General features: G+C 42.4%; 1 protein-coding gene across 1 annotated transcript in view; it reads left to right on the top strand.

Moving 5' to 3' along the window:
* Positions 1–26,202, top strand: part of LAMA1 (laminin subunit alpha 1) — a 979,910-nt gene that overhangs the window by 106,812 nt on the left and 846,896 nt on the right. Inside the window, exon 3 of the mRNA XM_069219856.1 lies at positions 1,305–1,417. Coding sequence (XP_069075957.1) covers positions 1,305–1,417 — 113 coding nt within the window. The remainder of the gene's footprint in view (positions 1–1,304; positions 1,418–26,202) is intronic.

The following is a 26,202-nucleotide window of genomic DNA, read 5'->3' as shown; positions in this document are numbered from 1 at the left end:
CAATGATTAATTTGTAAATAAAAACATGCCGGTGCCAAAAGCCCTCCTCTTAAACACGCCGCTGCTACAATTAAATGTGAGAACACAGAATACTGAGGCAGCGTAATCCTGAAGCCATCTCGGGCCTCTTCAATCCATTTACAACCATTCCCTGTCCCTCTATCTCACTCTGGAAGCTTTCCGCTTTCTCCCTTTTTGACTCTTTTTCGTTTTTCTCTTCCTCCATCTTTCCCATTTGGGTCTTTTGCTCGCAGTAAATGCTTGAGGCAGTAAATAAGTGCCGGCCCTCCAAAATAAGTCCTGGTGCTCAGCACCGGAAACAACAAGCACTAATTAAGCACAGCCTTTTGTGGTCGAATCTCGTCATGAGGAACTTGCAAGAAATGTACCTAAACAACATACCTGAGTTCACGGTTTTCCCAGTTTTTATTTTAAAATTACATCTACAGCTCCATCAATTAACTGTGCCAACCCCCTCACAAGAACACAAGATCAGGAGCAATGTGTGTGTGTATATATATATATACATATATATATATATATATATATATATATATACCAGAATAAGGTGTGTACATCTTCGAAGCTGTAAAAGTACATATCCCATATATCCATTTATCTTTTATAGGTCAATTAGAGAATAAAAGCTGGAAAACAAATTATTAACAGTCAGCCGTTTCATTTTTATTTAAACTCGCAGCATGTACATTTAAAGACTAAAGTTCGTCTGATTTCTGAATCTGTATTTGATGAATACCAGCTTTAACTATTTGGTTTCAAATTCATAAAGAAAAATGTATGTACCTCTAGCCGAAAGTCTACATTTTGGCTATAGCTTGGTCAAACACAAATTTGAAGCTACATTTCAGTGAATCGCACAATAAGTAAACCCTGGTTGTTCGTAACTTGGCAAACGTTAACAGCATAAGTAAAAATTCTGTTCTTAGTTGGGGACAGGGGTGCAATTTTCTGATGATGTATTCATCTTCTACGAGCCATATGGAGACAGTTGTTTTGCTTACAAGCTAAGGGATTTGTTTTAGTGCCCATGAAATAGGAGAATCACATTTTTTGTAAGTGAACATGTCCTACAACCGCTATTGGTGCTTTTATTTAGGACATATTATAGGGCTGTAGTACTGTATTCATGCTAAGATGTCCATGTGGGGACTCCAAGCCTGAAACTGCACCTTACAACTTTTATTCTTCAAATAGCTGATCTGTATAAAGTGATTGGCCTGATACACACTATTCAATCAACTTCTCAGATGACTGTATTCTTGGGATGGGGTTTTCTTTTACAGAGAAGCATCCCATCACAAATGCCATTGACGGGACAAACAACTGGTGGCAAAGTCCGAGCATTCAGAACGGAAGGGAGTACCATGGGGTCACTATCACACTGGACTTGAAACAGGTGAATACAAAATACTTGTTATGGGTTGCTTGTCTAGAAAGTGCCAATATTATATTATTTTTCTTATCTAAGTAAATTTGCCATATATTATGGCATTGTGCACAATATGTAAAATAAGATTGAGGAAAGTGACATTTCAACTGGACTGGCCGCTTCGGGCTAAAGTATGAGATTGTTAGGCACAAAGTAGAACAACGAAGAAGATAATGATCCAAGGGACAGGACAATCCACCCTTAGGGTTGAGCAGTACAAAAATCCTCATACAGTATAACACTTCTTTAGTGAATGAAAGAAGCTTTTTACTTTCTTTCTGAAAGTGCTTAGTTCTCGTGGGTGTGGTTTAAGGCAGCAAAATCTAAGACCACCGTAATAACTTCTTTGTTCCCAGGGATGATTTTGCTGTCTACCAAAATATGATGAAAGGAAATGATAAAACAGTGGTAATTATAAGCTACTGAGTTGTTTCAAAGTTGACAATGGACCTTGTTCACAAGGGCTTTGAGACACGTAGAGTAATACTTCTACAAGCAGAATGGGCATTGCATTCAAAGCTCTGGTAGTGCTAACAAAGGGGAGAGCACTTTCCTTCTGGAGTCCTTCTCACAAAGGCATCTGACATGGGGCCTGAATTCAAGTTGGGTGGAGCAGAATCCCAAGGTGGAGTACTATTCTACCCAATTATTGCAGGCCTGGTGTAGTTTAATGTTACCCCAATAGCACAACAGGCCTCATCCTATGTCAGATATTGATATTGTTTTATTTGTGGACACAAAGTTTTAACCTCCCTGACTGACCATATACTATGTCATAATTTATTTTTATTTGTGAACACTTTGAATTCTAACCTCCCTGACCGCCCTCCCCTTCACTGCTTGCATTTTCCACCTGTTCACAGTAGTGGTAAATGGAAGTGTTAATCCCCATAAAAAAGGGAATGCTGTGCAGAAAGTTAAGAGTCCACAAAGACATTTACCCTATTCCACTGAGATTAGCTCAGAAAGGGGGGAGGGCTTTAAATGCAGCACTACTGTGTGAAATTGTTAATTCTGAGTACCCAATATCTCTGCACCTAAATTTGTCCAACTTGTAATAAGACCTGCAGAATTTTGTCTCTTGGTTAATACTTCCCTCTTAGCTGAACCTAGCAACAGAGTTGAAATAACCTGTTAACCATGTTTACTTCACTAGATAACATTTGTGCTCTCCAAACATTACCTCTTCACTGTCACTCAGGTTCTTATCCTCCCCGTATGTGAGTTGGAAAGAGGTAATTCGTTTTACGCTTCTGTAATTAGTAAAATACTTAACATTAGTATTAATCACCGAAGCCAGAAGGCATTCGTTTATCACCCAATAATACTGCAAGTCAAATGTGTGTAAAGAAATCCTACTCAACTTTCAGATTCCTCTTCCTCGCATTCAAAGTTCTCTACGCAAAATAATACCTGTAAATCTTACATACGTTTTCTACATTCGGGCAAGTGTACTTTTCCAAAGTATTTTTTAAAATATGTTTATTGGACGTTTTTTAAGTACCAAAACTTATAGAAACCTGCGCAGTTATCTAAATTCACTTCGATCAGACTGGATGCTCGACAAGCTGGAAAGCGCCAGTAACATAAATTATAACTCCATGAACCAACCATTCCCAGGTGCAACTCTAAAACTGCAGTATTAAAGTTTACAATTCCACAAGTATAACATTGACATCTCATGTCATTTTCCGCTTTTCATGACCTGATTTACTTACCAGCATGTGTGAGGTATTGCAATATATTACATTTTTAGCTTAAAGGTGGGTGGGGATATGTATCGTGATCTTCCTCATTGCCCTCCCAAATGCTTCTTTCCCTAGAATCGGATAATTGTTTTGGGGCGTCCTTTCTTATCTGTGTCATGCCAAGAGAAGTCAGGAGTAGGTATCCCAGCTGATTTTCAGTGTGTACGTAGTCCTGATTGCCAAGTTACTCAGTGGGGTTTATCATCTTTCGAACTTGCCAGTAAGATTTTGCCCTGCTCATCCAAATGCACAGTCCCGTCACCATTTCATCACAACACGTGTAGTGCAGCACTCTCTGTTTAAGCCCGTTTTAATTTTAGACCACCTTGTTGCAACTGGTGGAGCATTGTTTGACTGCCAATGCACTGGAATGCCAGTTTTCCCTAACAAGAATGCTAAGGTAAGGAATCTGCACTCCATGTTTGCATCTTGGTCCTAGACATTAAGCCAAATTCTTCCAAAGTAGATTACCCTAACATCCCACGTTCAGAAAAGGCAGCAAAGGCAGCTGCTCCTTCTCAAGCCTAGGAATGTGAAGGCCCGTTTGAAACATCCTTACGCTCCAGCACATTGAACTAGGGAAAAACATAAACCCACTTCAAAAAGCCGCTTTTCCACATTTTAAAGTACTTCACATCCAGAATATAATTGTTGACCACACAGACAGTGATTATTGTCAGTTATTGCAGTCACGTGAATGTTGGGTCAGAGCCAAAGGCATTGGCAGATAAGGAAGCTAAGTAAAATTTACTAATATTATTGACAAGCCCCAAAGTTAGTCATGGAATTATAAGATTAAGGGCCAGATGTACCAAAGGATTTTACCCATTCTGTGTCTATGGGAAAAAGCTTTCGTACATATGGCCCTAGTTAGCTAGTATGTCACTCCTTCCCTACAGTTGTTCCTTCGCTGCTGTTTGCCATTGCTTTAAAATGACTTTATGTTCTGTAACAGATTAGATTCCAAATCAGTCAAATAATATTATCTATGGACTGTATTTTGTGTTTTCTATTTGACTGCCACATTCTCAATTTTCTAAAGCGCAAAGAGGATTACCCATCTTGCAATGGGGTCTCAAAGCAAAAAAACAAGAACAAACATTGGTATTGGGGAAGTAAGGGGCATGGCATAGCCAAAAATAACTTCTTACTATCTGGATATCGTTGCCAGTTGTTGATGTGGTCTGCTGTATGAGACAGAATCAGACTTTCCAGTGAGGGGACGAAGGAGTGTTTTGACTTCCTGTGACAGACTCTTATTCTACCATATTGTTCAAAGGTTGGATATCTGGATGCACAAAACTCAAAAGGATAGTAAAAACATAACAGTTGAAGAGGTAATTGCAGCAGGGTCACCTTTTCATCAAACAGACTTACTGGTGCCCTTGACTTACTATAGTAATTTTATAGAAGCTTGTAGACAAACCTTTCTTCACAGAAAGGAAAGGTCATGCTATAAGCAAATCTCAATTGATCCACAAACTCCTGACAGTACATGCATCTAAAAGCCTGAAACAAGCCACCTTAGTGCCCCCCTAACGCCACCATGTGTGTGCCATATCTAAGATGTGACACACCATGGTGGTAGTTAGGGAACTAGCATCAAAGTTTTTTTTACTCTAGTTCAGAGCTTTGCAGGATTAGCATAAAAAAGTATGATGCTAATCCTCCAAAGGCCATTGAGGCCCATTTTAAACAATGATGTGCCTTCTGAACAAAATGATGCAAAGAAATATCTTTCCGCCATTTTTTCGGGACTCGTAATGAGGGAACATCCCCTTTGCATACATTGGGGGTTATTGCAACTTTGGAGGAGGTGGTAATCCGTCCCAAATGTGACGGATTTACCACCAGCCGTATTACGAGTTCCATAGGATATAATGGACTCGTAATACGGCTGGTGATATATCCGTCACTTTACCGTCACTTTTGGGACGGATTACCACTTCCTCCAAAGTTGGAATAACCCCCATTATGTCTGGCGCATGATTACATTACACCACTTTGTAAATTTCGCACAGCGTTTTTGGCCTTGTTGGGCACATTAGTGTAAAAAAATGACACTAATGTGGCACAAGGAGGTGCCAGCGGCTTTTAAATCTGCCCCTTAGAGAGTTCCTCTACCTAATAGCTGTCAAGGTCTTCATACAGAAGTCTACAAGTGCCATACTTAATTATTCTGCATATGTTAATACATAACCTGAATGTGACTGAAGTGATATAGGGAGGGATTGCACTGGAACCTGGGAATGCTGATTGTTATTTTGATTATGTCATGCATTGTTGATCATTTTTTTGTCCCATGGCAATTGTTTTTCAACCTGGGGATGGATATACTTTTTGAATACGAGTGAAGTATTACTGGATGGGAAACGTCCTGAAGTTCTGCTTGAATCATGGTCTGCTGGAATTTGAAATCAACCTCATTGCCATTGTGTTTTTCTATAGCACTGAAACCCTTACCCTCGCTCTTGTTATTTAACATAAGCATTCTGCCCCACCTCTAAAGTTGTAGCCTTTCCTTCCAACACTAGAGTTTATCCAAAGAGAGAAATAGAACCAGTGTCAAAATATTACATTTGATTCTAACATGAACTGGAAGCTTTGACATATTTCACCAAGTATTCCTGTTGTTGCTGATTCGCAATTCCTGGCGTTTCCCAATATTTCCCTAAATAGTTCCCACCAGCAGGAAACTACAGTAGTATATCAATTTTAATCATCTGTGACTTCATTTACAGAGTTGATCTCTATCACTGCATCATTGCCAGTGTCATTATAAACAGAGTCTTGGTGCAGGTGAATGGCAGCACTAAGGAGGGCTTGGAAGTTTTTAACTTTCAGAAATTCTTTTGATTTTCTCCTCATTGTAAGTAAAACCAAGTTTCTTCTGGGTGTTTGACACTGGAGTTTACATCTAAGGTTCCTAGAGGTTGTGAGCACTGGACTCTTTTAAGTTCCATTTTATTGCAGTTTTCCTTACTCTACACCTAGAAGACCTAACGATTTCTGCGGTGAGTCACATAGATGTTTTAACCTTTACAAGTTAATGGGCCTCATTGAAAAAGCATGAGGCAAGCTTAAACAAGGCCTGCTCTCGGGCATGTGTCAGAATACAGAGGTGACAAATATCAACCTACTAAAATATTTACAGCAGAATAGGGGAGAGGGCCTTTAGATTATGGGGAATAGTGAGAGTCAAAGGCATTCAGAAATGCATCATTGAAGGCATCATAAGAAGCAGAATAAGGAGATAGTAACAAAATTACTGTATATCTCACAGTGAGGTCAAGTGGAAAAGCTAGAAACAGCACCTGGGTTTTCTGCACTACAATGAGCATCATTGTACCTTATGGTGCTGGCTTCCTATTGTGTTACTTCACATTTGTAAAGAAACAGGCTTTCTGCAGGTCCCCCCAACTTTTTGCCACATTTCTGGACTACTAACTGCTGATTTTCAGCTTTGAACGTGCACTGAGGTCTGCTGTCCAGACCTCAGTGACAGTGTTCTTTCCCCTTTCAAAATTGTATGTTTAATATGGTACTCCTAATTGGCATGTGCTGACTTACCTATACGTCCCTATTATAAGGTCCCCAGTTTCCAAGGGCATGTAAGGCTGTCTTTCCACACAAGAGCTGCAGCACTGGTTGTGCCTCTGTGCATGACTTTCAGCTGCCATTCTAGACTGAAGAGGCTGTGCATGCACTGCACACACTACTGCCATTACCTCTAATGTCAAAGTCATCTATTCCCTTAACTATATATGTAAATCTCTTCTAAAGCAGTCCTATGAAGCTCCATGGCAAGGAGCTGTATTTTGTTAAGACAGACATGTATTTTCTGATATGTCTATACAGCAAAGCCCTTAAGTGTTGGTGTTTGCTGAGGACAGTTATGGAACATTATAAGGTAATTGCAGCTGTAACGGGTGGCACTCCAATGCGTCTAACACCTGACAAAGGCTACCTAACTATGTCATGCAAGGTATCAAATTAAAGGGTTCCACAAATGCGACCCAATGGTACAGTCAATATTTATGTCTAACCCAAGTTTATTCCTGCCTGGAAAACAAAGGCTGTTGCCACACTGTAGGTGTGACCCCCACCCAAAGGATGGACTGCAAAGGGTGTTAACCCAAAAGGCAATTATCCAAGAGTGATACCGCCTTTGAAAGGCTGCTGTGACAACACTTCCACACAGGAAGCCTTTTGTTTCTCATAGACAGGTTAGGGTCTGGGCCAAGGAAAAGGAAACCGGTTTCAGAACCAGTTTTCCATGGGTGTGCTACCCATGGAAACCACACCACCAGGACTGTCTTACCAAGCCCCCACACTCAAGGAAGACTTCAGCCATGTTAGTTGTGGCATGCAAGATGTACTCTGGGATAGCCATATGCCACACATCGCCAGAAGTGTGTCGACCAGATAGGATGGGACTTACAAGCCCATTGGCTAGTGACCGCGCTGTCCTCTTGGGGCACTTTACTGGGATATAATGGGTACCCCTGGCATCTAAAGCTTCAGTATTCATTGTATTCCGATGAAGGATGAGAAGAAGACCACCCTGCACCTTTTGGAAGCGGACAAACAGAGGCTGCAATGCCAAAGTGAGTGCACCTGCTGCACTTTGAGCTAGCAGAGCTTGGACCCTGATCTGCATGCCTGACTCAGGACAAAGTTGATTCTCAGCCCCAATCCAAAGTAGAGACTCCAAGAGTCAGTTGGCTGCCCCACCAGAACGGCATTGGGGACATTAAAGCTGGGAGAGCCCAAACCCCATTCCTGGTAGCCACCAAAGCTCTTTTGCCACTACCAGGCACTTCAACGGACAGAAGTTGCACCCGAATTTGATGGATCCATGGGTATTGGTTGTGACTGAATTCATCCACCCTAACGGACACTAGCCCCCACCAAAGATTTGCATGGGAACCGCTGTGTTGCAAGAACTAAAGATCTGCATCAGCAGTGCTTTGACCCCTGCATAGAGGACTTCATGGGACCCTGAGATCCTTGGCTGGAGTTGCCCCCACTCACCCGTGGACCAAGGACCTGATTGGACTTCAACTAAATTGACCGCACAGCATCTGGAGCATTCATTGAGCATCCTTAAGCCTGCCTCAATCGGCATCAGGATCACTCCATAGAACTCAATGGCTGCTGTACTGTAAAGTTTGGAACTCACTTTTAAAACACTCTGGTGGACAGGTAACTGCACAAAGTATCCTTCAAAGATTCCTCGACCTCTATATTGTTGGATTTGGTAGCCCATCCTGGGTCGGAGTTGCTGAACTCAGTGTATCAAACTTTAACAAAGTATTCAAAAGTTTGAAAAGTTTTGACTTGCCAATGCATATTTGCACTTGATGTTAAAGTTTTTAAATGCTTAAAAATGAATATCTCTGGAACCATGCTACAGATTTTCTTCTGCAAGGACTCTAAAAAGACATAAAAATAGGCTCTAATTTTATAAATTGCTGTTGTGTCTCTTTATTGTTTCGTGACTTTATCTTATTCCATTGTTCGGTATTGTTAAATGCTTTACACACAGTTCCATTAAGTGCTTTACAATTCTTCCTTTGCTAAGCCGTGCTGCTCTGTGCCATAACTACCAAAGGGTTGAGCTGAAGGTTGACTGGACCCAAGGAGACAAAAGTGAGTGTATTGCAAGGTAATGCCCCAACGTGCCAAATAGTACATCCATTTTCTTACAGCGTTCAACTAGCGTACTAACTTATTTATTTTTCCAATCCCATTTTCAGAAGAGATTGAGCAGCTACAGCCAGTAACTGGTGCAGTTAGGTAGAAGATGTCTGATAAGGCATTAGGAAGTAGATGCCTCTGGTTTAGGGCATTTAGGAGGTGGCAACATGAGCATATTTCTGCATTGTACTGTTCTGCTTGTAGTGATTGCCTTTCTCTCTGCCTCATGGTATTGAGGAAGCGTGTTAGTTTTTATGTTTTCAGTTGATGGACTAATATGGGTAAACAGTGCTTTCTTGGCAAACGTTTTCATCTGGCCTAGGTGCCCACTTTATTAGGTCACAATATAATTCTGGTCTGATGACTAGAATCTCAAATTTAGAGGTTTGGGTACCATGGGTAATGGAACATTTTCTGTTGCAGGGTCTCGTCTATAGAATACCTCACATGCAAACTCTTGGATACAATTACAAAAGCAACTTGTTGAAAAAAAGACCTGAAATCTACTTCTTTCTTTTCCCTGAAAACCTTCTTTGTTTCTCTTCCGTTAGGCTGAGACTTGATTCGATTAGGCAAATTGATGTCATTGCAATACCAAAGGTTTCATTTAGTAGAGCCTGGGAAAAAAGCACAGACGAAATATATGACTAAAACATGTTGTGTTGGCAATACTAATTGAGTAAATGGTTCTGGTTGGAACCGGAGGTGGTCATTTAATAAAGTAGCTGTTCACACACATAGCACATTCCTTATTTATTTTGATTCCAAGAGTTTGGATAGGCATTGTCTGTTAGGGCAGGGCTCATTGCACCACTGAATAGGAAGGTCAATTTGGGATTTCATAATGGACAAAAAAAGCGCAAGTTTTCTTCTCTGAAATTAATTATATACATTGTTTTGCTTCCCGTGATTTGTTATTTGATCAACCAATTCACACCCTGTCTATAACAGAATATTACCTTTCAGATGTACAAATTAAAGGGGCCTTTAACATCCAGGCCCAGATTTATGAAGCCTTTCTGTTGCTCTTATGACGTTTCATGTGTGGAGAATGGGCATTCCCATGTATCCACCCACGCATTTTGGTGCATTCCTAGATTTAATAAAGCTAGTAGTCCTGGGAGTACATCAAAATGGTATGCCTTCCCCGTGAGTCATACTGAGGAGGAATATCTTTATTTCCCCTCGTTATTTCCTCTTTTAACGTGTACTGCATTCTGCAACACACATAGAAAGGGGACATTGCCTCTAAGGCAGAGGTCTTCAAACTGGGAGGTGGGCCACCCTATGGGGGCCTCAAGTGATCCCGGGGGAGGGGGGGGACAGACACTGGCCAAAAGAAGCATTATACAGATAAAAGAGCTTTGTTTTAAACAGAAGCATGTTATTGCATTTTGTAAAGGGTAAGAGTACTTAACTGCAATGTTTAACTAGGTCTACACATATTTAAACATTGCCTTCTTTATAAAATAATTGTGAAAAATTCTGAGGTGGGGCAATGATTTTTATTTTTTAACAGGGGGGACGCGGCATTAAAAAGTTTGGATACCACTGCTCTAAGGATTGTTTTTGTTCAGCAGGTGTCCCTACCTGCACAAAAACACTGCTGCCCATAACGCAGACACCCTTGCTCTATGGTGCAAGGATGCCTGCATTCGCACTGGGCAGCACACAGGGCTCCAGTGCAAGGAAAGAGCAGAAATTACCCATATCTTTGTAAATATGGAGCATTTTTTCTCTCACCCTTTCACGCACCGCACCGCAGCAACTTTGTCTACTGCCATGCGTTGTGTGAAGCATTAGTAAATGTGGGGGTTGTTTTAAAACAAGGTGCCAAATCATGTTTTTTCTGGGGTCTCTGGGTTGATTTTATTCCTGATTTCCACATTGGTTTGTAAATATGAGAAGTAGCATTTTAAAAATTGTTCTTGTGCCCATTTTTCATGTGTTGTTGTTATTCCAGTGTTTTAAGATCTAACAACAAATATGTGAGCACAAAAAGAGTAGAAAGCACAATTTTCCCTCAGCTCCTAATTTGTATAATTGCTGTAATACGACACAAATACTGATTGCACTTGTTTTTATTGTAGTGATTGGGTCTAAATATCATAGTAAATAAGTATTACACTAGTATAACTTTCAAAAAATTGACACGTAGCGTGATGTGTAGCACATTTAGAAGTGAAAATTTCGAATAGTAAGCCATGTTGTTAGAGGCACCACTGATTTGCAAGTCAAAACTTATAAAGTTGCTTTATCACATGAAAAAGTAAATACAATTAGATTCTGCACAAATATTTAATTTATTACAAATCAAAACCTTTCAGAGAAGAATATACAGCATACTATGATTTTTACTTTCTCTGTTTCATTAAGTTATGGGCAATTCAAACAGCCCTCTTAGGTAGGTTGAGATGAAAGACATATTGTGGACTTACCAAGAACCTACTGGGGCTTGACGTTCACACATTGAGTACCATTGGTTGCTTTCCGGTCACTCTCATTTTCATGTTTTTTATTTGTGTCCCAGCTTATCAATCTTGTGTTAGTCCCTGCCATGGAGCATAACCTCTTTGCCATCTCTCTTGACTGGCTGGCCTGTATGCTTCTGCTGCTTGCTTTTCAAGCACTACTATGTTATTTATGGTTAAACGCACCAGGCAAGAGTGCATGTTCTTTCCAGTGATCTACCCCTTCGCAGGAAATAACCATCTTTTGCATGATGTACCCCCAGATTTTTGACTTAACCATTTTTACTGGCTAAAGAACTCTGGCCCTGATTTATACTTTTTGGTGCAAAACTGCACTTACGCAGTTTTACACCAAAAATTTTAGCACCGGCTTGCACCATTTCTGTGCACCAGCCGGGCACAATATTTATGGACTGGTGCAAGCCCGTACAAAGGGTAGGCTAGTGTAAAATAAATGATGTTAGTCGGTGGGGTTGGCTGTGTGGGAGAAGTGGGTTTTGCACCAAAAAATGACATTAGGCAGGTAAGAGTAAAAAAATAAATAAAATGACTCTAACCTGCCTAGAGTCATTTTCTGATGCAAAACCATCCATAGCACATGACTCCTGTCTTAGAGAAGACAGGAGTCATGCCCACCACCCCAGTGGCCAGCACAGGGGACCAGGGTCCCCTGGGCATGGCCATTGCACCCAGTGCCATGTATGGGGCCCCATTTTAGGGCTCCCTATGGCACTTTAAAAAATAAAATACTCACCTGTACTTAACTGTACTTATCTGGGATGGGATCCCCATCCTCCGCTGTCTCTCTGGTGTGGGTGGGGGGTCCCTGGGGCCTGGGAGGGTACCTGTGGGCTTATTCTATAGTGTTCCACCATGGGAATAGGCCCACAATTCCCTTCACACCTGCCCTGACCCAGGCGTTACAAAATGGGGCAAAGCAAGCTTTGCACCATTTCTTGACCCTTCCTCTTTCCCGTGCACCATTTTTGCGCAGGAGTATAAATATGGCGTTAAGGCCATACAGTCATTTATTGCACGGAACGCCTACCGCACATCTCATTAAGGCAGGCTAGGTTTCCACGTCCAAAAATGACTTTAACTCCATAAATTTGGCACTAGACGGGTCTAGCGCCAATGTATAATTATGGAGTTAGTTTTGCACTGAATTAGAATATAAAAAAATTACGCTAATTTGGTGCAAACAGAGTATAAATATGCCCCTCCGAGTCCCTGCTACCCAGTGGTAAAGTGCTTGCGCTCCTCCTTTCAACATGATGAAACTGGCATATCCCTAATTGGCATACTTAACTTACTTATAAGTTATTAATATATGATACAAAGTGTACCCAGGGCCTGTGTGTTTAGTGCCACGAGGGGACTGCAGTACCTTTTGTGCAATATCATTACATTGATCATGTTGAACATGGCTTTTGGGCCTACCATTGTAGCCTGAATATAGCAGTGCAAAAACTGCAATTGACCCTCGCAAAATAAATCCTTTTGACAGGTCTAAACCTTATTTTCAGATAATGTCACCTCTTTGTAGGCCTTGTAGTCTGAAAGGCAAGGTATTTAAAAGTAAAGAATGGCATGTAGAAATTTTATGTTAAACTGGCCTTACAGCTGAAGTCTTCAAACGTATTTGCTCTGCGTCTCCCAAAGCAGAATATTTTGAAGTCAGGCCCCCCTCCAAATTTTTAAGGCAAGGAGTAAGAGAGAGGAGTGGCAGGGCTGAGCGCATGATACAGGTTTATGAGCTCTTTTCAGGGAGACCTTTTCTATACCTTATAATCCACAGTTAGTCTGAGACTTATAAAAGAGCAAATTCATTAAACAAAAACAGAAATTGACTAGAACATTCTGCTCCTATTGATTGGAGTATTGGGATCACCTTGCATTCCTGGACCCCAGTGCAACTGCAACCACTGCAATAACAATAGCTGCTGCCCAGAATAGCAGGCTATCTCCTCTGCCTCTTTCACTCCTTTCCCATAATGCCTGATCATTACAACAATCTTGAAACAGGTTCGCTGCACCACCCTTTTTTTTTGGATGTTTATGCTGGTCCGTCCAAGGGCATTGGAGTGCTTTACATGTGCAACATTTATGTTACACAAGGTCAGATTCCCTTTACTTAGCCATGAGGCGATTAAGTGATTTACCCAAAGAATTGAGCCAACACTGGGACTTGAACCTGGTTGCCCAGTTCAAAAGTTAGTTGCTTTCTCTGTTAGGCCACATCTTTCTTTCCTAAAACAAATTAGCTCCCATGAGCTACGTAATGCTATCAGACATATAGAACCCCCATACCCTTTTTTTAAAGAAACACAGTCATTATCATACAGTTGGCCCCTCAGAAGACCTCTGGATCCAAGTTCCGCTGCTCCAGCTTCACTGTTCATAGCTACTGCCTTCGGAAGTGGGCTGTATTGTCTGCAGTATGTAAATGAAGACAGTCTGGAAACACACCTGATAAGCAAAATTGCACTTCCAGACCATCTTAATTTACAAGTAGATGCAGACACATTAGTGCTACCTGGGGATGGAGACTTGGACCACCAGGGGGCATGACCTACAGTTTGAAGTTGTCTGCTTTACAGTGAGTTGCCCCAAAAATATATTTTTCACTGTGGCAGGCCTATCTGTCCTATGCAGAAAACAAGAGTACAGATAAAATTCCTAATCCTGAACCTCAGGAATGGGACAAGCCAGAAAAATATGTGTATATAAGCATTACAAAATCCAATTCCATGGTGGAGCCAGGATTTTAATAAATATTAAGGAAATGTAACTTTTGGAAAGTTACCTTTTCCCCGTCTGTCGTGGAGGCTAATTTGCATTTGCTTTCAAACCTCTTCCAGCAAGGAAATAGCATTTTTAAGGTGTGAAAAAGATGGGAAATACCTCAAAGGAGCAAACAAGAGGTGTTGTCATGCCACAATATGGTGCTTACCATTTTCATAGAGCGCACCATAAACTAGACCATCGACTTTGGATGGATAAAGAACCATGTTAACTTTGCTGAGATTCTAGCTTTTGACATTCAGCTTACTTGGTGAACTGTGCAGAGGCTACAGATCCCCCAGACCTCTATTTCTAACCTAAGCAGAACATGTGCACAAAACACAGCTGCAATTTTTATATTTATTATTGCAATATTCAACCCCAGAATAGTACCTGCTCATGTCTCTTCCCAATCAGTGGGAGACTAGCCAGACAGAAGGGCTTCTGGCCACAGAGGTGTGTTGCAAACATCCGAAGGGCTAATGCTGCTCCCAGCGAAATATAGTGAATTACAGCGCAGTGTGGCTTATTGGTGTATATTTAACTGACACATCACTATGTGGACCATGGCTGAATAACAGTGATCTGCTGTCTTTTTTTATTGCCCTTGGCAGACATCACTGCACTTGCTATGGCTATATCACAGTTATTTACTGCCATTCTTATGTCTGGTACCATTTAAACTACCCAAGGGAGACTTCAACACTCTGGCTCTGTATTAGTGATCTGCCAGACCCTTTTTGCCTGGTTCCATTTATATCACCATAGTCAAATGTCAGTGAGCCAGCCCTTACTGCCCTTACTATTCAACAGTGGTACCTAGTGCCTTTTATTTCACCATAGAATTATCTCCCATTCTGCCACACAACCTAAAACAAAATTGACAAAGCCTGATATTGCTTGCATACATGAGGACTATGTGGCCTTGTCAATGTTTTTAGTTATGGTGTGCAACATGGTTGAAAGTAAAGAAAAAAATAACATTATGATGTAGCCAGCATTGACAGCGTCATAGTGCTTTTATTTTTACTTTCAGATAGGGTCCACAACAGCCTCACACTGCTGTGCAACATGCAAAAAAAACACATTGGCAAAGCCAGTAGATTTCACATAGGCAATACCTGTTAGCTTTGCCAATGCATGTTTTCTTTTTATGTGCTAGTCCAACTCAGAAAATAAAAAGAAGAGAAAAACATCTGTGTCATTTTTTACGAGAATGCATGCATGGTACGTGTTGTTCAAAATAACATGTCCATCCATGCCATAGGCTTTTTTTTCTTATTTTGTCATGGTGGGGTTTTCAGCATGTCTAAAAAACACTGACAAGGCATGACCTATTGGCTTTGCAAATGCGTTTTGAAATCTGACGTTAGTTCCAGATGACACATTTATGATTCATAGATATACATTTTATGTAAAAATCACTTTGTAACGCCTATTAAAATGTGTAACTGCTTATGTTGTCCAACTTATTTGAAGTTCTAAAAGGCGCTCTAAAGTTTGAAGTTTCAAAAACACATATATGAACTCAAGAATGCCCTCCTTCCCCTATTGTCCAACCCCCCCCAACGAGTCTCGAAGGAAATGGGTAGAAGGAAGCCGTAAAATCGTGCCTCCAGGCTGTGTTGTCCTGCAACTGCCAAGGCCCTTTCATCTTCAGTAATTACCATGAGGGTGTTATCTACTGAATCCAATCTCAAAGGCATTGTAGTTGTCAGAGAACTATAAGACACTGACATCTGAAACTTCCAAATGGCACATCTCGCTGCATTGCTTTTGTTAATTATGGTCATCTTTTTCACCCGTCGGTGCGGTGCCATGACGTGGGTGCTGTATACGAGAATGCTGTGGATTATCATCTGTAAAGGCAGGCATATTTTCCATGTAATCAAATGTATCCGCTCAGTGCATGAGAAAACTGATTTCAGATTCATACAGGCCAAAATAAACCCCAAATTAAAAAAATGTTTTACATGGTCTATTTGCCACAGTTGCAAGATGTTTGCAAAGTGTTTTATTCTATATACAAGTCATGTGTTGAACTAAAAGAATGTTTGTATGTATGTACGTATGTATGTATAAATGTATGGCACCATCGCCAGTATTTACACCACACTCAGGTGGGAAAGTAGTTAATAATTGATATATAACAGTTTTTGCCTTCCATGACGAGAAATTATTCAAAGCTGATCAATCGTTAAATGGGTCCTAAGGATAATGGCTCAAAAACATTACTATTTATGGAGCGAAGAAGCAATTAAAGCTGGTTCGAAATTTAACAAACTAAGTTGGTGTAGATTCTGGTGATGGTTTGAGAGAATATTGAAAACACAAGTCACTATAATAACTGTACATTTGGCACTAAATTAGCACTTTGGTGGCAGCCTTTTGATGTGATGGCCCTCACGGGTAATAAGGTGTCTTCTTGTTGGGAAGTGTTACTTGAGTTAGTGTTTTTTCCTGATAGCGTGCATTATGTTATGAGTTAGTGTATATAGTTTTGTATGTCTGGCTCAGTAGGATGTTGTATAATGTTCCCCCAGGTTCTGGAAAGTTGTTTTGTGGGTTTTGAAAAAATGTGGCATTCATGATGAAGGTGTTTCACCCTGAAACAGGCGTTAAAAACACAATACGTTAGCCACAGTTGTTGAATGCAACAAACAAAGAATGTGCTTGAATTGAACTATATAGTGTACAGCGGAACTGAATAAAATAGAAAGAAATGTAAATATGTTGTTGATGCTGATGACAATATAATGAGAGATATTCAAGCAAAATATCAAGACCTGGAGTGTCATAAAAGGGATGTTTTTTAACATTTGTATGTATGAATGAGAGAAAGGAAGTGAATGCAGGGTGTATGGTATGATTGTGAGGAATGTTTAGGTTCTCTTGAGAATAGTAATTTTGTTTCCACTTTAACCTGTGTTGGTGAGAGTAGAGTTATATTAAGGCGGTAAGAAATAATATGTAACTATATATATATATATATATATATATATATATATATATATATATTGTACTGAAAAATAAGGTATCATGAAACAGAACATTCAATCCTCTGGGACGTATATTTTTACATGTACAATTGGGAGAAGTTTCCAGGATATTGAAGTAGTGAGGTAGACTGGGGTTCTTATTTCTAAATTTAGTTAAATGCCTATATACTGCAAACAGCTGGGACCCACTCGGGTTTTCCCGGCTCTCTATGCAGCAGAAGTGGTAATCCCAGCTAAGGTGATTAAAACAGCCACATCTTCAGTTGTCTGCAAAATGTGGGCAGGGAAGTGCAAGATTTCAGATGTTCTGTCAGGGAGTTCCACACCTGAGGGCCAAGGAACGTAAAAACGTCTCATGCGAGTGAGATTGTTCTTAGGGATCGTGCACAATTACCCACAGTTGTTAAATACAACAGACAAAGGATTGTAAGATTTTAAAATGACTAGTGTACAAAAGAACTGAATAATGTGCAAAAAGATGTAAATAAGTTGTTGATGTTGATTACAATGCAATGAGAGATATGCAAGCAAACTACCAAACCTGTGGTGTCACAAAAAGGATGTTTTGTAACATTTCTATGTATGGATGAGGGAAAGTGACTGTGTGTAGCATGTATAGTATGGATGTGAGGGATGTTCGTAATCTCTTGAAAATGGTAATTCGTTTTCATTTTAACCTGTGTTGGATAGAGTAGGGTTATATTAAGAAGGTACAAAAAAATAGGATGTAAAAGATTAATCAATATATTTTTGTACTGAAAAATTAAGAAACATTTCCATTCTCTGAGCTGTAACTCTTTATAGGTATAATTTGGAGAAGTTTCCAAGCTATTGAAGTAGTAAAGTAGACTGGGGTTCTTATTTCTCTTAGTAGTTTCTATTCAGGGAGGTAGAAAAACCTCTGTCTCTGTAATGCTTTCAGGACATCTACCAAACCTGTCAGACCGTCTACTAGTGTGATGTCCTTTCTATCAGTTCTGAAGTATATTTCCCCTACACTTGACCATGTCACAGATTCAGTCCCCCATTTGTGGGTAATCAGTATTTTTTATCACAATTCTGCACTTTGTTTGGACTAGCAGCAGGAGGGTAGCTATATGTTTACTTCCGTATGTACATTCACATAGAATATACTTAACAAACAAGATTAGTGGTTCAGGTAGGTCTTTGTATGTTGAAAGATTTGTCCAGTAGTTACATCCCTACCAATGCTTAGGACAAGGTGGCAGATGCTCTGTATTTTTGACACAGGCTGCTTATACAGTGTGATCTATGCAGGTTGTTCCCTGAGCCCCAAGTGTTTGCTTAATCCACTTCTCTAAAGAAAGTTCCGTTTCCTCTCTATATGGGGACTTCGAACACAGATACCATGGTAGTAAACTCTGATTGGTCATGAAGTTTGCGCCTGCCTCATTTGAAGGAGAGGAGCCATATTCTGTAAAGGAGCAACAACTCAGTAGACCTCTTCTGCAACAGCTGGGGCAGGCGAGGGAGAGTCAAGCTCTGTAGGCAAGGGGCCACACTTCATTGGAAGGCTGTCTGGGTGATTAGCTCATAGAAACAGTAACATTCAAGGATGTGGAGAAGCAACATGAGACAAAGATGGCCAAACAGAAGGATATACACCATTGATGCCTCCAGAGGCATCTGGTGCCAGCATTCTGTAGTGCTGCTTCATTTTAATAGTAGTCTGCCAGACATAAGTAAGCACCTCATGTTTGACCTAGAAAGTTAAGGGGCAGGGATGGCTAGTGTTAAGGAGTGAAATGGGCATCACCCTATCACCCTCGGGGAGTAACAAAAGGGTGCATAAAAACACTGATAAATAAATGTGCTTGCTGATCTGTGACAAATATGTGTAAAGCTGTGTTTCTTTTTCTAGGGGGGAGGATGATCCTTGGTCCTCCACATGTGTTGCCTGGGTGAGGTTTTCCTTGACCTGGAGGCATACATAAGGGCAGTGACCACACTCTGGTGGGTTGGCTGTGTGTTACTGTAGAGAATATATTTATACTGTGGGCGTTATTCACGTGTCCCAATGCGGAGTCAGAAGACCTGCATTAATCTCAATGGCAGGGAGTGCTGTCTGCGACAATGTAGGAGTGGGTGTGTCATTGGCTTCTTGCAATGAGACCCAGCAACTCCTGCTGATTTTCTTATGATTGGTGGGCTGCGGTCAGGGGGAGGAGTCCGGCAGCTTCCTTCGAGGTTCTTGTAAAGTGTGGGTTAATAGTTGGTGCCACTGCAGTCCAGTCACCAGGGAGAAAAACCAAAGAATAAGTACTTAGGTGAGTGAGTTTTGTGTGAACCTCTGGCCTGCTGCAGTTCGCCCTGCCTTCGCCCGCATGAAGCCCTCTCTTAGCCTACAGTAGTGGCGCACGTGGCATCTAGCACTTATCGTAGAACCTGCCCATTCACCCTGTTTCTATGGCCCTCATTGGCTATTGGCAGGCACCACCGATGTAATATGCAGTGAAGAAGCCACCTCACCTGTGGCAGGGTGGATGGAGGGCAGGCGGGCCCCTAACAGAGACCGGCCCCTTAACAGTTTAAAGGCAATCTTATTAGAAGAATGTGTTCTGCCAGAGGCACCACCGGGCACTGCTAGCGAGAGGGCCCGGCGGAGCATAGCCTGTTCCACTCTCATCTCATTAACCTCCGCACATGTTCTCTCTCAATGAAATAGAATCTGTTCAGTGGGTAGTCTGTTAATAACATGCGCTGCCACTTCATTTCACCACTAGAACTGTGTTTCTGGGGGTGTAAAGATTGCTGAACTGGGGGTGACCCTAGCTCTCTCCCACTGTCTGAAAATGCCAAATCGTTTTATGTGGTGCACCTTCTTGGGGCGTCTGATGTCAGGTGCCAGGGTCCCGATGACACACTACATATCAGTGCTTGTCACACTCACAACGACCTCTTGGCGCCTAAGTGCTTGGAGCTACTACTACCCAACGCAATTAAACTCATTTTAAGGACCCAGAAGGCTGAAAGACTGGTGGGCACTCCTGAAATCCAAACAAGCAGGTTACAAACAGATCTCTGCGCTCGGCACTACACCCTCTCAGCTACCTTACCAACTGAGCAAGGAACAGCTCAGATCAGAGGGGCTCAGCCAGTTGGGGTAGAGGGCAGCAGGCCCTGCGGTTGGCAGAAACCCAGCCTGGCGGTGTCTGTAGCGTACAATGCATTATTAATGTATAAGTGCAGGAGTCCCAATCCGGCTCTCGCTTCCCACGGTAATTTTCAGTTTTTCATTGGTATTTCACCTGGAGGTACTTTCAGCCAGAGGTCGAAGCGGGAGAGACACAAGGGTCACAACGAGCCCATACTTTTTTAATTTAGCAAAAACAGTTCTTCTAATTCATGTTAAAAGACAACCGTCCTGGGGCGCTTAATTTCGACCTTTTGAGACTCCTCAAAAGTGGAGGGGCTGGAGTCTCTTGTGCAGAGAATGAAGCCGAGGGAGGGGCAGACGCAGACGGTTAAACAAGAAACAAACCTTCTCACCTGGGTGGCAGCAGCCTGAAGGAAATGCAATGCAAATATGTTCAATTGGTTAGTCTGCAAATGTAAAGGCTGCTTCGGGTAGTGGCCTTAATATTTAAGTAATTTACAGTAATTTACTGTTTAGGTGTACTATAGTGTAAAAGTCTATGACCGCCGACAGCGCGGAACACTTCCTTGGAGAGTGAGTGCATGAAAAACTAAAATATTTGTTGGTGTATTGTATTGCCCCGAACAACCCACACCACCAAGGCTCAGATTTAAGAAGGCCTAGCGCCTCCCTGTGCCACATTAGCACCATTTCTGGTGACTCTAATGTGGCCCAACGAGGTCTAATTCACCGCACCATATTTACAAAGTGGCGCAATGCATGCATTGCACCACTTTGTACCCCCATGTGCCACATTATGCCTGCTCCAGGCATAAAGTATACAAGGGTGGCATCCCCCATTAGGGGGACTGCAAAAATTACACAGTGGAATCTAGGATATTCCACTGTGGCATTTTTAGCGGCTATTTTTAATGCCTGCACAGAGCAGGCATTAAAAGGGGGCATGCCATTGTTTTCAATGGGCCCCTGTGTACTCTGCAGCATTAGCGCCAATAAATCCTGCACAGTACATCAATAGCATAAAAAATGTTGACGCTATTTCCCCTACCCAGCGCCATGGTGCGCCGTATAATAAATACGGAGCACACATGGTGGCAGTAGGGGGGAGCTAAGGGCCAACATATTTTAGTTTTTCATGCACGCACTCTCCGACAAGGTGTTGAACCTAATTCTGTCTGCAGCTGATGCTGGGATGCAGTCTAAAGGAACCAGCAGATTCTCAATTTAAACATTTGAAGGAGTGGCAGCTGCCTCCTTAGCTTGTCAGCTGCATCTTGGGTACAGTACGAGAATCATGATATCAGATATGAGATATGTTTGCCTTTGTAAATGGTGCTCATTTACTGTTACAAGACCCTCCCCGGAGCAGAAAACTGAAACAGATGAAGTACCCAGCACACCAGTCATTATTGACATTACAACAGCTATCTCAATTAATAGATATTTATGACAAAGCACCTAGAAGCATCCACTTGCCACTTACACCATACGATTGATGCATGTGTGTGTGGGCTTGTGTGTGTGCATGCTTGTATGCATGTGTGTGCGTGTATGTGTGTTTTTAATGAGAGGTGGTTTTTCCATGCGCCACTTCTCTTCTACCAGTGTCCGGGTGCATCTGTCTATGTCCCGCCCTGGTCAACATTGGCAGCTTTCTCTTGAGTACAGGGAGACGCAGCTAATGTTAGAGCAGGTCCCTGTCAAACACAGCATTGCCAGGTAGGCCCACCTCAGTTTGAGTTTATCAATTTATAAAGTGCGTACAAATGCCCAAGGTTGTCTCACGCTGCCTCGAGTATATAAAATACGCTGTCCCTTAAAAGAGTGAGAAGCTACTCAGAAAAAGAGTGGCATCCTGGGGGGAAATCAAAAAACTAGTCATGCTAGTATGCAATTGCATATGAGTGCTATGAGGAGCTTAAAAAGCTAAGAGTGTCGAAATAGCTATGTTTTAAGAAGTTTTCTAAATGATAACAGGTTGGGCTGTTTTCCTATGTGATCCGGTAGCGAGTTCCAGAGATGGGAGGTGTAGTGTGAGAAGCTTCTGCCACCCCAGGATGCTTTAAAAAGTCTTGGAGAGGTAAATTTCTTAGTGGTGGACGACCAATCCTTTTTTTTTTAGAGGGACAGAACGCGATTGATAAAGAGAGTTATGAGCCATGCAGAGTGATTTGAAGGCGACTCTTGCCGATGGGGAGCCAGTGAAGTTCTTCTCTGGCCTTTGAGACTGACTCATGTCCTTTCAGTTTTTTTAGTACACAGACCCGCATACTGAATTCTTCGAAGTTTATTTAGGACCCCTATTTGGGCACCAGCATAAAAGGCATTTCAGTAATCTAGTTTGGAATGGACTGGCAATGTGACCACAGTCTTCTGAAGCTTGCGATGTAAAAAGGGCAGAATCTTTTTTACTATTTTCTGGGTAAAAAAGCATGATGATGTTAACTGGTTCATGTGCTCTAGAATATTTTTTACTATTTTCTGGGTAAAAAAGCATGATGATGTTAACTGGTTCATGTGCTCTAGAAAAACAAGTCTGAAGTCCATAACCAGAGCAAGATGTCTGACGTTAAGTACTGGGATAGGCGGTGGACCTAAAAAATGAGGCCACCAATCGAAGTTCCATAGCACAGCATCGAAACCGAGCAAATTAACCTCGGTCTTATCCGAGTTTAGCTTTAGGCAGTGAGAGCTCATCCAGTTCACAATCACTGACATACAGTTTTTGAAATGTAGAGCTGTGTCGTTGATGCTGTCAGAGATAGGGACCACGATTTGGATGTCATCCGCATATGAGATTGTAATGAAGCGGAAATCCTTTATCAATTTAAAAAAAGGAGTTATGTAAATGTTAAACAAAGTCTTAAGGAGGACCCTTGAGGAACTCCGCATGAAAGGATGAAAGTTTTGGAAGTGTACTCTGTCATCAAGAAAAGAGCATAGGAGGTTCAAAGCTGATCCCAGGAATTCAATGTCTGCCAGGCATCTCTTCACTAGAATTGTGTTACTGACTGTGTCGAAGGCAGCAGATAGCTCCAGCAGGATTACTACTGCTTTTCCACCTTTGCTTAGGATATCGCTGACTTCTACAATCACTGTAATAAGAGCAGTTTCGATGCTATGTGCTTTCCTAAAGCCAAATTGTGCATAGCCCAGGATGTTATTTTGGTCCAGGTATTCTGATAGAGAGATATACAGACGTCTTTCAAGGACCTTAGCCATCAGTGGAAGTCGAGAGATTGGGCGATAATTGTTGTCTTCTGCGGGGTCTAGTGTAGTCTTTTGTAGAAGTGGAAGATTTGACGCTGTTTTCCAATCCAATGGTAAGATGCCGGTTGCCATGATCCTTTTGAAGAGAGCATCCAAGAGGTGGGCAGTGGTACTCTACAATTCATGAAAAATCTTGGCTTGTCATGGATCTGATTGAGATCCTAATTGGTGAGGCATAGGAGTTCTGCAATCTGATCAGTGGAGATAGTGGGAAACTCACTAAACGAGTGATAAATCAGGATCTGCTCCCATGAAGCTGCTGTAGGTGGATCGGGGCCAAAGTTCCTGAGGTCTCTGTAAACAGATTCAATTTTATCACAGTGATGTTCATAAGGGGGTGGCAACAGTGGTGTAGGCAAAGTAAATAACTCCTGCACTGTTTGGTAAAGATCTCGGGTGAGTTTGTGGCCTGATTGTATTTTTTCCAGAGAAATAAGCGTTTTTTCAGATTTAATCAAAATCTTGTACTCTAGAATCAGCCGTCTATATTTAGCTTTTTCCTCTAGCAGGTGTAAAGCTCTCCAAGACTTTTCCTGTCTTCTGCACTTCTTTTTCATTTCTCTGAGCTTAGCCGAGAGCCAAGGGACTGTGGGGTTGGCTCTGGTTGTTTTAAGCTTTATAAGGGGAACTCCTTTATCTATGGCAGTGTGGACCTAATTGGTATAGTTAGATGTTGAAATGTTGATATCACTAGATAGGAATGGTGCAGGTACCTCAGGCGGGACACTTGTAGCCAGCTTGTAGCCAATAAAACACTACAATTAGGAGTGCAGTAGTTTGGCATTTAAAATATGCACCCAGAGGTCCCAGAAGCTACTGAGCTGTTGACTAATAAGTGAGCACTGATTCCAGGTCTGAAATGACAAGGGAATCCCTGATCTGGCATGTAAAGTATATACAGGAAACAAAAGCAGTATCAAATATTGTAGGAACGTGCCCTTGTTAGTATGGTTACCCCCCAACATCCACTAGTTGCCTAGTGTTGATGCCATCTTTGATTGAGAGTGTGCTGGGATCCTGCTAACCAGGGCCCAGCACCAGTGTTCTTTTCCTAATCTGTACCTTTCTTTCCACAATTGGCACACCCAGGCTCATAGTTCAGTCCCTTGTAAAAGGTACCCATGGTACCAAGGCCCTGTGGCCAGGGAAAGTCGCAAAGGGCTGCAGCATGTAATATGCCACCACGGGGGACCCTTCATCAAGCACATGTACACTGCCCTTACAGCTTGTGTGTGCTGGTGGTGAGAAAAAGGCAAAGTCCACCTGGCACCCCTCACAGGATGCCATGCCAAGAAACTACTGCCTGTGGCATAGGTAAGTCACCCCTCTAGCAGGCCGTACAGCGCAAAGGCAGGGTGCACTATACCATAGGTAGGGCATACCTGCATGAGCAATATGCCCCTTCAGTGTCTAAGTCCATTCTTAGACATTTTAAGTGCAGTTTGTCATTATGAACTCCACAGCTCCATATTGGCTTCACGTAATACTGGGAAGTTTGGTATCAAACATCTCAGCACAATAAACCCACACTGATGCCAGTGTGGGATGTACTGAAAAATTCATCCAGAGAGCATCTTAGAGATGCCCCATCTATGACCAGTCTGTGCCAGCCTGCCACTTTCAGACAAGTTTCTGACCACATGGGATGAGAGCCTTTGTGCTCTCTGTGGCCAGAAACAAAAGCCTGTCCTGGGTGGAGGTGCTTCACACCTCCCCCCTGCAGGAACTGTAACATCTGGCAGTGAGCCTCAAAGGTCAGCCCTCAGGTTTACAAGGCCCCAGGGCAGTCCAGCTAGTGGAGTTGCCCACCCCCCCCCCCGGACAAAGCCCCACTTTTGGTGGCAAGTCCAACGGGAAAATTAGGGAAAACAGGGAGGAGTGACCACCCAGCTAGGGCTACCCCTAAGGTGTCCACAGCTGAGGTGACCACCTCCCTGTAGAATACTCCTTCTTGGTTTGGAGGACAGGGACCAATAGGGTTAGGTGTATGCCCCCCTCCCTAAACCGAGTGGACTCAAGAAGGATGTAACCACCCTCAGGAACAGTAGCCATTGGCTACTGCCGTCTGACCCCTGTAACGCGCCTAAATCCAGGATATAAGTGCCTCCTTGAACCCAGCACACCAGATTCCTGGCCACCTGACAAGAAAGAAGAAGAACTGCTAAGCTGAACTCCCAGCAGAGAAGAAGAAAGATGCAAACTGACTTGACCCCAGCTCTACCTGCCTGTCGCTGGCTTCAGAGAACCTGCAACAAGAAAGCAACGCATCCTGCAGGACCAGTGACCTCTGCCAAGCTCTAAAGGACTGCCCTGCACCCCAAAGGACCAAGAACTCCAGAGGACAATGGCCCTGTCAATAAAAAAAAACTACACCAAAGGACTCCAGAGCCTCCCCGGATCAGCGAGCTCCTGACCACTCTGCACCCGACGCCCATGGCCCGTGTCCAGGTGGCCCAACTGGATCCCCAGGTGATTCCGAACAGGTACCCACCCTGGGTTGACCTCTCCTGCCCCTCACGACGACGCCTGCAGTGTGAATCCAGAGGAACCCCCTGAATGTGAAAGCTCCAGACGAAGCTATCCAATGCCTAAAGGTACACTGCACCTGCAGCCCGCAGGTGTTGGAGAACCTGAACACCGGTGCAGCAATGTTCAGCAGGCA

Source organism: Pleurodeles waltl, chromosome 2_2 (assembly GCF_031143425.1).
Source record: "Pleurodeles waltl isolate 20211129_DDA chromosome 2_2, aPleWal1.hap1.20221129, whole genome shotgun sequence".
Classification (NCBI taxonomy): domain Eukaryota; kingdom Metazoa; phylum Chordata; class Amphibia; order Caudata; family Salamandridae; genus Pleurodeles; species Pleurodeles waltl.
The sequence above is the reverse complement of the archived record's forward strand: the minus strand, read 5'-3'. Positions and strand labels throughout refer to the sequence as shown.